Below are 17,007 nucleotides of genomic sequence, written 5' to 3' on the forward strand. Positions count from 1 at the left end.
CAAAAGGCTGAATATTATAACAAAAGATGCTTGTATTGCTTTTTGTCAATTAGGAAATTACAGTGGTTTTAGGAACTGTGTGCCAGGAACCATAGACAAAGACCAAAATGTATATTTCTTTTTTAAATTTTTTTTATTTTTTTAAACTTTACAAAATGTATATTTCTAATTATAAATCATAATATCACCATAAGTCTTTGTTTCTCTAGAATAAATACCCAGGAGTGCAGTTACTAGGTCATATGAAAGTTGTATGTTTATAGTTTAAGAAACTGTTCTCTAGACTGGTGGTACCATTTTGCATTCCCAGCAGCAGTATGTAACTATTCTCATTCCTTGACATCCTCACTAGCCTTTGATGTTGTCACTATTTTTATTTTAGCAGTTTTGAGAGATACGTAGTGATCACTCACTGTGGTTTTAATACACATTTCCTTAGTGGCTACTGATATTGAACATCTTTGCATATGCTTATTATTTATTAGTATATTCTCTTCAGTGAAATGGCTCTTATGTTTCCTGTCCATTTTCCAATTGAACTATTTGTATTTTTACTGATAAGTTTTGAGAACTGTTTATAAAATCTAGACAATAGGGGCGCCTGGGTGGCTCAGTGGGTTAAGCCGCTGCCTTCGGCTCAGGTCAGGATCTCAGGGTCCTGGGATCGAGTCCCGCATTGGGCTCTCTGCTCAGCAGGGAGCCTGCTTTCCTCTCTCTCTCTCTGCCTGCCTCTCCGTCTACTTGTGATTTCTCTCTGTCAAATAAATAAACAAAATCTTTAAAAAAAAAAAAAAAAAATCTAGACAATAATCCTCTTAAGTGTGGATTTACAAATAACTTTTCCACTCTCTGACTTTTATTTTCATCCTGTTTAAACAGGGTCTTTCGTGGAATTAAAGCTTAATTTTGAAGAAGTTCAATTTATCATTTTTTTTCTTACTTTAGGTGTCAAATCTAAGAATGCTTTATTTTTCTTTAGATCTGAAGATTTTCTCCTGGTTTTTTTTTTTTCTGTAAGTTTTACAGCTTAATGTTTTATATTTAAGTCCTTGATCCATTTGGAGTTATTATTACAGGAGGTATGAATCCGAGGTTTACTTTTTTCATTGTTTCTGTTCATTTTGCCTTTGGATGTCCAGTTTCATTTGTTGAAAGCTGTCTTTCCTCCAGTAAGGTGCTTCTGCACATTTGTCCACAATCATTTGGGCACACTGTGTAGATCTATTTTTGGGTTCTTTATTCTTTCTCATTTATTTGTCTATTACATATTTCATTAGCACACAGTCTTTTTTTTTTTAAGATATATATATTTTTTAATTTATTTGACAGAGAGAGAGATCACAGGTAGGCAGAGAGGCAGGCAGAGAGAGAGGGGGAAGCAGGCTCCCTGCTGAGTAGAGAGCCTGATGTGGGGCTTGATCCCAGAACCTTGAGATCATGACCTGAGCTAAAGGTAGAGGCTTAACCCACTGAGCTACCCAGGTCCCCCAGTGCACAGTCTTAATTACTATACATATATAATAAGTCCTGCAATCAGGTAGACTGATTTCTCCCTCTTTATTCTTATCTTTCAATATTTTTCAACATTTCAATGTTCAAAATTGTTTTAACCACTCCTAAAGTTCCTTTGCCTTTTCATATAAATTTTAGAATAATGTTTTTATATCTGTAAAAAAACTCACTAAGATTTTTATAGAAATTGTGTTAAACCTAAATAGCATCTTTACTGTGTTGACAATGAGCTGGATAAACAAGAGAAAATCAAAGTTCACTATGTATGTACAGGGGCTCCATAAGAAAATGTACCCCACAGGCAGGCAGTTGAGGTTTATTTGTCATCCACAATTAAAAAGGGGAAAGGGTCTGGGATTTCAAGGAAGGAAGACAATTCACTGCAAGGTGAAAAAGTAAATGTTTGGTGAACAGATGTGTGCTGGGCCACACAGAAACAGTGGGGCAGGGGCCCCTGGCTCAGTGGGTTAAAGCCTCTGCCTTGGGCTCAGGTCACGATCCCAGGGTGCTGGGATCAAGCCCGTGTTGGGCTCTCTGCTCAGCAGGGAGCCTGCTTCCTCCCTCTCTCTCTGCCTGCTTCTCTGCCTACTTGTGATCTCTGTCAAATAAATAACTAAAATCTTAAAAAAAGAAAGAAAGAAAGAAAGAAAGAAAGAAACAGTGGGGCACAGAAAGGAATTTTAGCAGACTTTGCTAGGTTCTTCCCTGTCTACTACACCTAGTTTATATTACACTATAGTTATCTATGGTGATAGCTCCCTTCCTAGAGCAATTCCTCTTTCTAAACTCTTTAGACAGAGGAAAGGTCAAAGGTTCTTCCTGAACTTTCTGTTTCTTAAAAATATTCAGCCTAAAATAGTCTATATGCCAAAGAGTTGCATTTTGTGGTTGCCAAGTTTTGCTCCCCTATAACAGCATAAAATTAGGTCTTTTTTTTTTTTAACTATTCTGTCAGTTTTATCTTTGAGTTGATGTATCTGAACTATATTTCATAGAGTTACAGATACTGTAGAACTTAACCCTTGTTAGAAAACAAAATTCAGTTGAGTAAATTGAAGATTTAATTGGCTTTATTCAACAATTCATGATTTGGGCGGCATTACATCTAGTAAGTAGAAAGGATCTCTGAGAAGACTTTATAGACAGAAGACTTTTTTTTATTTTTTTAAAGATTTTATTTATGTACTTGACAGAGATCACAAGCAGGCAGAGAGGTAGGCAGAGAGAGAGGAGGAAGCAGGCTCCCCCCTGAGCAAAGAGCCCGATGGGGGGCTCGATCCCAGGACCCTGGGATCACGACCCGAGCCGAAGGCAGAGGCTTTAACCCACTGAGCCACCCAGGCGCCCCTAGACAGAAGACTTTTATAGGCAGAAGAAGATGGGGCTAGAAAGTTATTACTCTAACAAAGAATAGATTGTTACAGGCAATGTCACCTTACTCTGAGGCAGTTGGGACTCTCTCAGCATATTACCTCACTAGTGCTAACTTGGTAATTACACATTGACGGGGTTAAAAGTCATGTTCTTGGTAGAGGCAGAAACTGCCTTTAACTTAGGTATTGTCAGTGTGCTGATGTGGGGTTAGCGTAAGTGACTCCATTTGGGGCCTGTTGTCTCATTGTTAACAGCCTGACATTTCCTTTTTGGGTTTTTTGTTTTGTTTTGTTTGTATTTTTAAATTTTACTTATTTAAAAGAGAAGGAGTAAGCGAGAGAAAGTATGAGTAGAGGGAGGGTTAGAGGGAGAGGGATAAGCAGACTCCATGCTGAGCAGGGAATCCAACTTGGGGCTTGATCCCAGGACCCCAGGATCATGACCTGAGCCAAAGGCAGGTACCTAACTAACTGAGCCACCCAAGCACCCCTTCTCTTTGTTTTCTCTTGCTGTTTTATTTGTCTTCCCTTCTATGCATTACTTGAACATTTTTTAGAATTTCATGCAGTTTTTGTGCATATATTTCTTTGCTGAGTCTTCCTTATTTTTGTTTGTTTTGGATGTGTTCATAAATGATCATTCAGTGATTTTTTTAATGATTTTTTTTTTAAAGATTTTATTTATTTATTTGACAGACAGAGATCACAAGTAGGCAGAGAGGCAGGCAGAGAGAGAGGGAGGAAGCAGGCTCCCTGCTGAGCAGAGAGCCCGATGCAGGGCTCGATCCGGGACTCTGGGGGACCATGACCTGAGCAGAAGGCAGAGGCTTTAACCCACTGAGCTACACAGGTGCCCGCAGTGATTTTTATGTTGACCACTTTAAAATCTACGTCAGATAATTATAATATTCTTATCTCATTGTTGGCATCTATTGTCTTTTTTCATTTTAGTTTGACATCTTGGTTCTTAGAATGACAAATGATTTTTTTATTGAAACCAGGAAATTTTGTGTATTATATTGTGAATCTCATTTAAACATTATATTTTAACTGGCTTTTTTGACACTTAACTCAGAGGAAAGGGGTTCCACCTTGTTAGTGCTGGGTATAACTGGAAGTTCGGATTCCTTAATTAGCATCCACGGACACACTGTGTTGCGGAGGATCTCTTTACTGTTGGACAGGTGCGATGATCTGAATGTTGAAGTCTGCCCAAAATTCATATGTTGAAATCCTAATGCCTGAAGTGATGGTATTAGGCATGGAGCTGAAGTTGATGAGGTCATGAAGGCAAGGACCTAAGGAATTAATGACCTTGTAAAAGTGTCCCCAAGCGCCCTTGCCCTTCAACTATGTGAGGATACAATAAGAAATCAGAGACCTGAAAGAGGGTCCCTCTGACCTAACTGGTACCCTGATCTGGGACTTCCAGCCTCCAGAACGTTGGAAATAAATCTCTGTTGTTTGTAAGGTGGATGGTTATAGCTGCCCAAACACACTGAGAGCAGAGAGGAGTTCTGGCTTCCCTTATAGTTTGCACTGACACTGGTGGGGTGATCTCATTCCTCATGGGTGAGGGTGAAAGCCCTAAGCCCTCACTGTACCTCCTCTGCTCCTCTGACACTACCAGCAGAATGCTTGCCATATTCATCTTAGTTATTTTAGATTCCCAGTCTGGAATTCCAGAATCTCTGCCATATATGAGTCTGATTCTGTTGCTTGCTCTGTCTCTCCAGATCTGTTTTTTTGTCTTTCAGCATACTCTGTAATTTCTTTTGTTGAAAGCCACACATGTTGTATTGGGTTAAAAAAAAAACTGAGGTCAGTACAGGTTTATTGTCGGGTGATAGGTTTCTCTGATTAGAAGTAAGGCTGTGTTTGCTGCTGGTTGTAGCTTTGTTATCAGAGAACAAAATTCCCTCCAGTGTCCTCTTTTTTGTCTTGCCTGTTATCTTTGAATTTCCCTAGAGACTGCTCAGAGTCTGAGTCTTGTGGTTCTGTCAAAGCTATGATCCCCTATTGCTCTACAAGAGCCCTGTAGATGTGGCAGTAAGGTCTGCAGGAAGAGAAATAATGTGTGGTTCTAGGACTAGGTCTTATTCTTAAGGGAAATGAGTTGGGTGCTTCCCTTACCCCAAGTTGGTTAGATTTTGGTAAAACTGCAATGGTTGAGGCTCTGAAAATAAATTTTACCTTGAGATTAGGCTTTATTAAGGAGAATCCAAGTTTGGGGTATATTTCAAAACGGGTACATTTCTCCTTCTGTTACTGAAAGCAGGAGGAGATTTTTCCCTAATCTTCACAGTGAGAATCTGGTAGGACTCATAGAGCTAAAATTCATGAGAGTGTGGGGGGCCCCCTTCAGTTTTTGACCCTCAAGTGTATATATCCTGACCTTTCAGCCAATTTGTTATTTATAAAGTATAGTTATTAAAATTGGTTCTAACTGCAGGCTTCCACTCAAGTAAGCTGTGAGTCTCTGTCTTTATTAATCCAGTTTTCAGGGTAGCAGTTTGCCTGTGACTTCAGTTATTTTATAAATCTAAGAGCAGTTGTTAGTTTTTCAGTTGAGCTTTTTTCTTATCATGAGGACGGAAGTGGCTACTGTGTCCTTCAGGGCACTAAACTTGATGTATCGCAATTTCAATTTCAACCAGTCAGTTGAAATATTTTCTAATTTCCCTTGTGATTTTTTTTTTGCTATGGTTATTTAGAAGTGTAATATTTAATTTATTAATAATTGGATATTTTATAGAATCCTATTGTTGCTGATTTCTAGTTTATTCCAGTCAGAGGAATATACTCTATAAATTTACAGATTTTTGAAATTTACTCAATCTTGCTTAATGGTCCTACATATGATCTGTCTTGGTGAATATTTTATGTCCACTTTAAAACCTATATTCTGCAATTGTTGGGCATAGTGTCATCAGATCAGGTCAAGATGGCTGATGTTTTATTTAGATCTTCTAAGTTCTTACTAATTTTTTTCTTCAATTCTGTCAGCACTGAAAGAGGATATAAAAATCTTCAATTACGATTGATGGTTTGTTTCTTTTCGCTTTGAGTTCTCTCAGGTTTGCTTCATGGGTTTTGAAGCCCTGTTTTAGGGAAATATACATTTATACTTGATATGTTTTTCTGATACATTTTTATTTTAATGAAATGTCTTTTTATCACTGGTAATACTCATTATCTTGGCCTCTTGTCAAATAGTAGAACAGCCACTCTAGCTTTCTCATACTGTTTATAAGGTGTTTCTTTTTCTATCCTTTTACTCCAAGACAACAGAGCTGGGCCTTGTTGTTTTTTTTTTAAGTCCCTTCTCTGACAATCTCTGATTTTTAATTGGAAAACTTAGTACTTACCTTTAAAGGACTTCCTAACATGGGTGGGTGTCAGTCTATTATCTTATTTTATATATTTTTTGCTATTTTGTCCCTCTTTTGTTCTTTGGTTTTCTGCTTTCTTGCCTTCTTTGTAATTAGTTGAATTATAATAATATTACATTGATTTCTCTGTTCAAATTTCTAGAGAGACAATTCTCCAAGTCTTTCATGTTTCTGCATATCTTGGGAACAAGGTGCGGACTGCCCTTAATACGTTCCTTACCATCTTTTCAAGGATTTTGTATAGTGAATAACCTTGGAAGATACAGTGTCTCCCTCTAGAGCAAAGGGAAGGTATCCTCATTGCCCGTTACAGAGGATTTGGGTCCCCTCAGGTCAGATTCCCCCTGCTGTAATAAAGGCCACTGTGTGTTGATGCCATCCAGCCTTCTTCACGTAGTCCTATGGAAATTGGGGCTCAGGAAACGGGTACGAAAATGCCGATACTGTGGCTGCTGCTGTTCCTGTGAGTAATAAACTGTCCTTTACCTCTTAAGCCAGAGATTCTTGTCTTCCACCAGCTCTCCTGATACTACGGCAGGCTAACTTGTTAATTTTCACGTAGAGCGCATGTACTTAGGCCCCTCATGGTTCTTGACAGGATTCATTCTTTCCTCTTTCTTTGTGCTGTGGCTGCGTGTATAGTACATCTTTGTACATTACAAATTCTACAACTCACTGCTAGAATTTTTATTTAAAGAGTCTTATATTTTCAAAAGAGTTAAGGGGGAAAGTAAATTTTTCATATATAACTGTATATTTACCATTTCTTCTTTATTTCCTTCCCTTTTTTGAAGATCTAAGTTGCTATTTGGCATCATGGCCCTTTTTCCTGAAGAACTTTTTTTCAGCATTTCTTTCATGCAGGTATTTTGGCAGTTTTTCTCTCAGTTTTTGTTGTACTGAAATGTCTTTGCCATACATTTTGAAACCTGTTTTGGCAGCATACAAAATTCTGCAACTTAAACATGTCATTCATTATATTATCTTGTGACCTTCCCTATGTCTAATGAGAAGTTAGCCTTCATTTGTATCATCTGTTCTCTAGATGTGTTTTGCCATTTTGCTTTTCTTTTTCTGTTTTCGTTGTCTGTTTTTATTTTGCTTGGGATCTTTTCTGATTTGGGGCTCTGTAAATTGATGTATTGCACATATTTGGGGAAGTTTGGGGCCGTTATTTCCTATCCTGTTCTCTCTCTTTCCCTCTGTGATTCCAAATAAATCTGTTTTACCACTTGATGTTTCCCATCAGGTCCTTGAGCTTCTACATTTTTCCTCATTCTTTTTCCCCTTCCTCCTTCAGACTAAAGATCTGTGTTCACGTTCAGTGACTCTACTTGCTGTTTCCTTTCTGCTGCTAAGCCCACTTAGTGAATTTTTCATTTCAGGTTTAGAATTTTCATTTGGCTGTTTTTTATGGTAACTGTTTCTGTGCTGAAATGCCACATCTGTTCATTCACTAGCTGCATATCATCTTTTAAGTTTTTGAATATATTTTTAATAGCTGTTTTAGAGTTCTTGTTTGCTAATTGTATCATCTGAAATTTCAGTGTTGGTTTCTGTTGACTACTTTTTTTTAATTTATGGGCACATTTTCTTGTTACTTTTTATGTTTTAGGAATTTTGATTATATAGTGGACATTATGAATGATGCATTCTTAAAACTCTGGATTTCTTTTATATTCTTCGAAAGAGTCCATTTTGTTCTAGGAGCAGTTAACTTTGGCTGGATTCACACTCCAAAGTCAGGCTCCTCTGTGTTGGTTTGCAGCTGAAATTTCCACTCAGCCTTTAGCTGATGTCTTTATGTGGGGGTTGAGGTGAGGGGTGAGCAGAACTTTGTTGTCATGCTCTGGGATTGCATAATTTATTGGTGAGCCAAGTTTGGTGGCTGATTTTGTATGCAAACTTGGAGGCTTATGGTTTCTCTAGAGCCTCTTTTTCCTACCTAAGTTTCTGAATATTCTGCAACCTGAATTCTGTATCTGCCATCTCAAGCAAGTAAATGTGCTGTTCTTTGCCACTTTTATAGGCAAAAAAGCTGCAAATTTGCAAATCTCACTCATTGCTGTTTGTCTTTTAACAACAGACTTCCTACTGATTTTTACCTGCAGTTTGATTCCTTTCCAGAGATTTCAAGTACTGGGTTTAAATAATATTTTCCCAGACTCTGTAGTTGTTCAGGAGAGTTAATATGACCAGTTCCCTGTCATTACTCAATTTCCTTTTTATAATAATCTCTTAAAACTAGGCATCTAAGCCCTAAGTAGAATACTCTGTAGCTGAGTGACATAAATTTCATTCTGTAAGCAGAAAGTATCATTCAGAAATGTTTTACTTATATTTAAAACTTGAGGAAAATTCCCTTAATTTTTTTTTAAAAAGAATGGGTATAACATAAATCTGAGAAGCTCATATTTTGAAAATATATGCTTGAAAGAATAGAAGTACCAATCATTTATCAAAAAGTTTATATATCAGGTTCAGGGATATATTTTGACTACTTTTTCCTCTTATAATTTTAGGATGCCTTTTTGAAAATTGTTCGAAATGAGGGCATTAAATCGCTGTGGAGTGGCCTTCCCCCTACCTTGTAAGTTGCAATTTAATATTTTCTGACTAAATAGTGGTTGCTGTTTTGTTTTGCCTTATAATTGGCATAGTTGGATAAAATTGTACATTTGTACTATTGGGGCTTTTTCATTTTCTGAAGCATTATTTTATGAGTCCCACAACCACCCACACATTTGATGATTTGTTTGAAAGACTCAGAGGACCTAAAGAAGGTTATACTCATGTACAAAGTAGAATCAGGAAGGGCAAAGACACAACAATAGCTGACCAGGCAGGCATAAGACTTCCAGAGCCCTCCCCAGGGACATCCCATAGGACAGGCTTATTCTTCCAGCAGTGAATTAAAGTGGTATATGCAAAGCGTTCCTGAAAACGTGTTTGAATGACAGAGTCTGGGGCTTATGTTGGGGATTGATGGCAGGCAAGTTCTTCCTTTGTAATCACGATTACCAAAACCCAGACCCCCAAAAAGAAAGCAAATGTTTGCCAAAAGCCATATTGTTTGTACAAAACAACCTGGACAAGTTGATTTTGTGCTCCAGACATACCGAAAATACCTTATTATGGGGCATATTCAAAGGGCTGCATTCCTTGGAATTGACCAAAGGTAAAACATGCATATATGCTCATCTTCATATAAAGAAGATGAGCAACCAGGCCTGCTGTGGTCAGTCTTTGGTGCACAAGCATAAATTTTTTTTTTTTCATTTTCAGAAATTAAGAACTTGGTGTTGACTTTTATAATATGAGATACTGTGATATGCATACTTTCCCTTTTCTGGATAATCTTAATTCTTTACTAACTAGATATTGTATGAGTTAATATGATAAACTAGTAAGGCTAAATGTAAAAATCCCAAGTAATACATTTTTTTCCTTCATTTCTTTTTAATGTGTCTTTTTTGTGGAGCAAATTAGTCACTTTCAGGCATACTTTCTTTCTTTTTTTCTTTCATCCATTTTATTTAAAATTTTATTTATTTGACTGAGAGAGAGTGAGAGAGGGAATGTGAGCAGGGGGAACCGGAGAGGGAGAAGCAGGCTTCCCGCTGAGCAGGGAGCCTCTCACAGGGTTCCATTTCAGGACCCTGGGATCACGACATGAGCTTGAAGGCAGATGCTTAATGACTGAGCCACCCAGGTGCTCCTGACGCATACATTTTAAAAAGTGCCTAAGGTTATTAAAGTTAGTGGCTGATCCAAGACCAGCAATCTATTCTATTCCTAAATTCTCATTATCAAACTTCACTATGGAACATTAGACATTTCAGTGTATGGTCGGTGAGTGTCCCTTAGACCATAAATGTAAACTGGTTTCTTGTTATGTTAATACATGTAACATGAGAGTACTTGCAACTTTGTGTTTGATTTTATTTGAGAGGCGCCTGGGTGGCTCAGTGAGTTAAAACCTCTGCCTTCAGCTCAGGTCATGATCCCAGGGTCCTGGGATCGAGCCCCGCATTGGGCTCTCTGCTCAGTGGATATCCTGCTTCTTCCTCTCTCTACCTCTCTCTCTGCCTACTTGTGATCTCTGTCAAATAAATAAAATCTTTTAAAAAAATAATAATAATTCCGTTTGATAATTTCATTTGTAAGAATATGTCATTGGAATTTCTTCAAAGCTACATATATATAATTCTGCAACATTAATTGTAATTTATTTCTAGAAACAAGCAGGTATGATACTGGTCCATAGTTCAAAAATATTTTATGAATGTTCTTGTATTATTTACTCTAGGGATTTTCATGTTACAGTGAATGTAATTGGGAAGGAAGATTATTGGGAGACCAGAAACAATAGAACAAATCAAGGAGGTAGAAGAGTGTCCTCTTTAGTCTTTTCCTATTTATGACCTGAGCAAGTGCTCTGTGACTTATCTTCACAACTAAAATCTAAACTTCTGTAGGGCAGATACCTATTGTACATCTTTTTGTTGCCTGCTAAAGTTAAACACTAATAATTTTAAGATAAAAGAAAAATCAATCTCAGTGGCCGGTTCATTACGGTTTTCAGCTTATATATAAGGATTTTAGCTTATATTTAGTAATAATACATTTAAGCCATTCTACAATTTTGTGTAAATCTTTTTGTTGGTGTGTTTCAAACAGAGTTATGGCAGTTCCTGCCACAGTTATTTATTTTACCTGCTATGATCAATTATCTGCTCTTCTGAGATCAAAGTTAGGAGAAAATGAAAGTCGTATACCAATTATTGCTGGAACTATTGCCAGATGTAAGTAATAAACTTACTATGTTTTCATTTTGATTTCTGTTTAAAGCGTCTTTTAAAATTTTGACAGTCACAGATAATTTTGTATAAAATGCAGAGTATTGTAGTTTGTACTAAATTGTTAGTATCTGTACTCTAGAAGTCATATAGTATGTAGTGATTGCCATCAGAATAAGATGTGATCAACCCATCCCTGCTGAATCTTGGACAGAAAGTTTAGACTTTAGATTCTAGATTTTAGAATGACATCAGATGTCAAGTTGATGTCATATTGATGCCCAAGTCCTGAATCATTTTCTTTTATAGACTCTGGGATTCAGAGTTTAATCTGAAGGAGATTTACCCTGTGCAGAAAGATACTTTTCTCTGTGCTGCAGGAGTTTAATTGATGTGTAATATTTCTGGAACCGCTCATGAAAGAGTTGAAACCAAGGATACGATACTTGGTTGGCTCAGTGGAGCACACGACTCTTAATTTTGGGCTTGTGAGTTTGGGCCCCAGGTTGGGTGTAGAGATTACTAAAAAAAAATAATAAGATCTTAAAAAAGAGTTGAAACCAGAGAGGGAGTTATATGAAAACAGGCTTTTTTTTTTTTTTTTTAAGATTTTATTTGTTTATTTGACAGAGAGAGAGAGATCACAAGTAGGCAGAGAGGCAGGCAGAGAGGGAGAGGGGAAAGCAGGCTCCCCACTGAGCAGAGAGCCTGATGCGGGGGCTCGATCCCAGGACCCTGTGATTATGACCTGAGCCGAAGGCAGAGGTTTAACCCACCAGGTGTAGTTAACTAGAGCCACCCAGGCGCCCCTGAAAACAGGCTTTTAAGAAATATCTTTATCAAGGAAAAAAAATGAGCACCAATATGTTGGCATCATTAGATATTTGATTTTAAAGTTTGTAGACATTTCAGAATGAAAGTTATTTATATAAAATGCATGAAATATTTTTGCATGTGTGTTTGTATAGTACATGGCTTTGTTTTTGTTTTCTTATATTTGCTTATTTGTATTAGTTGGTGCAGTAACTGTGATAAGTCCATTAGAATTGATTAGAACCAAGATGCAATCTAAGAAGTTTTCTTACAAAGAATTGCATCAATTTGTCAGCAAGAAGGTGTCTGAAGATGGTTGGATTTCCCTTTGGAGGGGCTGGGCTCCTACTGTTCTTAGAGATGTACCATTCTCAGGTAGGATTTATCTTAGTATCTGTTAAATTTTAGGTAGTGTTGTCTTATGTATATATCACTTCTATTTTTTTTTATTTGTTTACTTCAATTAGCCAACATATTACACATCATCAGTTTTTAATATAGTGTTCAATGGTTCATTATATATATATCACTTTTAAATTAAGTAAATTTGAAGTCCTTTTAGGCTAAAGGTAAGTTATCTTCTTCAGTGACCACAAACTCCTAGTTCAGTGTTGGACTGTCAGATCATTATGTGTCTTTTTTTTTTTTTTTTTTTTGGCAATAGTTTTATTTATACAAACTATTTTTGTTTTAATATTTCAATTGGATATATTTAATGTGAAGCATACATGATTAATTCTTCTCCACTAATATTAGCTTGCCTATAGTGCTGTATAAGATATAATACAAATATTCTAATTACAATGTATTAATACACTAATACACTAATTTTGAGTTTTATAAGCAAATGTTTGTTGCATGATAGAGAATGCTTTTTTCCTTGCTTTCACTAAGTACCCAATAGGTTTCTTAATTTTAAAAATTTTATAATAATGTTATGGGATAGGGAATATTTCTGTTACCAGTTTGTTATAAGAGCCACAGAGAGGTTAATTTGTTTGATCAAAGTCACAGAGCTAAAAACTTCTTCAGTAACAGTATGGGTGCATTTCCAAGTTCGATTATTCCATTATTCCACTCTTCATTTATTTCAATAAAAAGTTTTACTTTACAAAATACAGTATGCTGATGGAATCATATCAAATCCATGGATTTGTAATTTAAAATTATTACAAGTTTGTACATGACTGCAAGGAACTCATTTGATGAATATTAAACTATTTATGTACTAGATACTTTATACTTTGGAAATTTGAAAAATAAAGTATAAGACGACCTGGCTATTACTTTTTCCAAGAGAAAATCTCCTCTAAATCATCTGTTCAGTAGAATCCACATATACAATTTATAAATTTTCTGTATTTTAATAAATTGAACTAGCTGAAAATTAAAATTTTAAATTATTATAAAATAAATCTAGGATTAACCATCATAAGTCTTTATTGGACGAGTAGTTTCTAATTCAAGCCTGACTTTCTGTTTTCCTTCTGTTTCATTTGTTTTTTTTTTTTAAAGATACTATTATATTCACATTAGCTAAAACAGACTACCTTTAACATTACCCTAAGTGCAATAATTACTAAGGTAAGTAAACTATTACAAATCAAAATATAAAATATGTTTAAGAGCACTTGTGAATTATGTTGACTTCTACTAAAACACTATTATAAATCAGATAGGAGATTGTGCTAATTATTGAATTGTGGAGAGGGAGAAAATCATGAAAAAGAAGTACAAAACTAACAAATAGCTTATAAAATGTGCATGCTTCAAAGTTCTTCCTTCTTTTCCCTTCAGTTAATCCTTTTCTTGTGCTCTCTTCACATCTCCGTGCATCTATGCATCTTGCCCTTTCCATTAGTATTTCTCTTCAGGCTTTTGTGTTTAGGTATATGATTTAAAAATACAGATTCCTAGGCCAATTATTTGTCTTTAATTATTTGACGTTTGATAGATAGGAAATAATGTAGTATACATTATGAACTATTCTAATAAAATGAACACTTGTGAGGTCACCATTCAGTCTCTGAACTAGAACACTGTACTTTTTAAAATCATGAAACCACATATATTCACCTCCACTGTTACATCTCCAGTGGTAACCACTGTACTGGATTATATTATTCATTTGATTTTAAAAAAATAGTTTTACCACATGTGTTATTGCCAAACAATAAGTTACTTAGTTTTGCCTCTTTTTGAGCTTTAAAAAATGCTTATTTTACTAAAAAATCTTAAGATTCGTTTTAATGTTTTTTTAAAGATTTATTTATTTATTTGACAGATTACAAGTAGGCAGAAAAGGGGGTGGGAAGCAGGCTCCCTGCTGAGCAGAGAGGCCGATGCAGGGCTTGATCCCAGGACCCTGGGATCATGACCTGAGCTGAAGGCAGAGGCTTTATAATGCACGGAACCACCCAGGGGTCCCAGATTCGTTTTTATTTTTATGTGAAACTTTTTTGTTTTCATTTTCACTCTTGTTTATTAGTAAACAAGTAAGTGCTATTTTGAATATATTTAACAGATTCTTGGTGGACACATACAAGGATATCTCTAGGATTCGACTTGCTAGTTCATATAAGTATTTACATTTTAATTATTACATGTCAGGTTCTTTTCTAAAGTGATTGTATAGATTAGTACATCTACCAGCTTCCTGTTCCTTCATTTCATACCCTCATCAGTACTTTTAGTGTCAAAGTTCTTAAGTTTTGTTTCTGTAGTAATTTAAAGTGGTATCTCACTTTAACTTATATTTATTCATGAGGTTGAGCACTGTTTCATTGGCCATTCATTTATCCATAATTGATTTGCACTTAAGAACTGAGATAAATATTCAGCTTTATTCCCCCCTCCTATGGCTAGATCGTTATCCTAGCATCATTTATTGATGCATCATACTTGCTCTGGGGATTTGCACTGTCACCTGTCACATCACTGCTCCCTTGGCCAGTTTGTCTGAGCCTGTGCTCATACTGCAGTGTTGTCTAAATTACTAGTGCATTACTAAAAATCTTGGTACCTTATTTTTCCTCTTAGGAATGTCATCTTTCTCTATTACAGAATTCTTCTTTAAAGTGTGTTAGTAGAATTTTAAATTTTTCTCCATAAATATTATATATAACCCCTTTTTTAAAGATTTATTTATAGTTATACCCACTTCCAAGTTTGGTAGCTATTTTAAAAGCTCTATTAAAATAAAAATTCCAAATCTTAGGCAGTGTTAAAATGAATTTCCCTGTGTTAGATTATATATAATATTCAGCTACTTTTAAGACCATTATTTCACTTTGCTTATCTTTTGGATTTTCTGTATAGACATACATATGTAAATTATAACTGTTTTGTTTCTTCATTTTTAATCAACAGAGCATTTTTTTTTCAAACTATGCTTCCTATGACAGTTTTGAATAATAGCAATGATGTTGCATCCCTATCATTTTTCTCATTCTAAAGGAAATAATTCTGTTGTTTCACCATCAATTACTTTTGTTAAGTGTTCTTGATGTATATTCTTTTTCTAGTTAAAGAATTTTCCTTTTATCCCAAAGTTTCCAAGAAATTGCATTGCTTTAAAAGTGAAAATGGGTTGAATTTTATGAATATTTTTCCATCAGTTTTAGATGATCCAATAATTCTTTTAATGTGTGTTTGGCATTTAAAAGGTTTGTTACATTTACTACCTTTGCATTCCTCTTTTGATAACCCAATTTAGTCATAGTATACGATCTTCTATGAAATACTTCTGGGTTTGGTTCCCTTTTTTTTTTTTTTTTTTTTGTAAGAATTTTTATGCCTGTGTTAATGAATGAGATTGAACTGTAGTTGTCCTTTCTCCTGCTGTCCTTGTCAGGTTTTGGAATTAAAGTCCTACTTTACTGTTGTATAGAGGGGTTTTTTGTTTATAAGACTGCTAGAGTATTTCTGAAAACTTGTTTCCCTTTTTTCTTTTTTTCAATCTCACCTAGTATGTGTGTCCAAGCAGAAAGTAGGGTGTGTCAGGGTTAGACTTTACCTTTTCCTTTACTATTTAACCATGTATATTTAAAGTCCACATTTCACTTTTAAATTATGTGTCATTTCATTTTCTGTTTTTATAGCAATGTACTGGTATAACTATGAAGTTTTAAAGAAGTGGTTCTGTGCAAAATCTGGTTTATATGAACCAACATTTATGATCAACTTTACTTCAGGGGCATTGTCTGGTTCTGTAAGTTGATATTCTTTTCTTGTTAATATTCCAGAATAATGATAATTGTCTTATAAAAACAGAATGAAAGATTAATAGCATTTCATATCTATTGAGATATCACATTTTGGCTGCAGTGCTTTAAAAATTTTCTAAGTATTGACTATCCTGTTTTGAGGAAATAATTTATTAGCCACTAAATATTTTATTTTATTTTATTTTTTAAAGATTTTATTTATTTGAGAGTGGGAGAAAGAGAGCAAGCATGAGTTGGGGGAGGGGGAAAGGGAGAAGCAGACTCTCCGCTGAGCAAGGAGCCCAATGCGGGGCTTGATCCCAGGACCCTGTAATCATGACCTGAGCCAAAGGCAGAGGCTCCACTGACTAAGCCACCCAGGCACCCCTGGCCACTAAATATTTTAAAATGCACTTTGTTTCTATGTTTTTATTATATTACAAATAAATTATTACATTTTATCTGAAAATTTTTTGATTTGTTAGATCATTATAGTTATAATATTTTAATTAGTCTTTATTATTTACCAAATATTTGTCTCTTTTTTCATTAAATTAATGCCAGTAGATCTGGTTAGGTAATATTTCATGGAGTGTCATTTCATATGTATAATCAGACTGAGTGGAAGTAATTTCATCCCCTGCTGCTAATTCCTGTTTCTTTGGGAACATTTTGGCTAAGTATTTCTTTTTTTTTTTTTTTTTTTAAGATTTTATTTATTTATCAGAGAGAGAGAGGGGGAGAGAGCAAGCACAGGCAGACAGAATGGCAGGCAGAGGCAGAGGGAGAAGCAGGCTCCCTGCCGAGCAAGGAGCCTGATGTGGGATTCGATCTCAGGACGCTGGGATCATGACCTGAGCCAAAGGCAGCTGCTTAACCAACTGAGCCACCCAGGCATCCCTGGCTAAGTATT

At 35.6% G+C, this 17,007-nt stretch overlaps 1 protein-coding gene across 3 annotated transcripts in view; it reads left to right on the forward strand.

Moving 5' to 3' along the window:
- The window catches only part of SLC25A40 (solute carrier family 25 member 40), a 57,604-nt gene that overhangs the window by 27,707 nt on the left and 12,890 nt on the right, over positions 1–17,007 (forward strand). For 2 of the 3 annotated variants that reach the window (XM_032304726.1, XM_032304724.1), the window contains 4 exons: positions 8,800–8,867; positions 10,958–11,082; positions 12,091–12,264; positions 15,990–16,099. In XM_032304726.1, the coding sequence (XP_032160617.1) occupies positions 8,800–8,867; positions 10,958–11,082; positions 12,091–12,264; positions 15,990–16,099 (477 nt within the window). The remainder of the gene's footprint in view (positions 1–8,799; positions 8,868–10,957; positions 11,083–12,090; positions 12,265–15,989; positions 16,100–17,007) is intronic. The other variant, XM_032304727.1, reaches the window with a different exon arrangement.

The sequence above is a fragment of the Mustela erminea genome, chromosome 11 (genome assembly GCF_009829155.1).
Source record: "Mustela erminea isolate mMusErm1 chromosome 11, mMusErm1.Pri, whole genome shotgun sequence".
NCBI classification, from domain to species: Eukaryota; Metazoa; Chordata; class Mammalia; order Carnivora; family Mustelidae; genus Mustela; species Mustela erminea.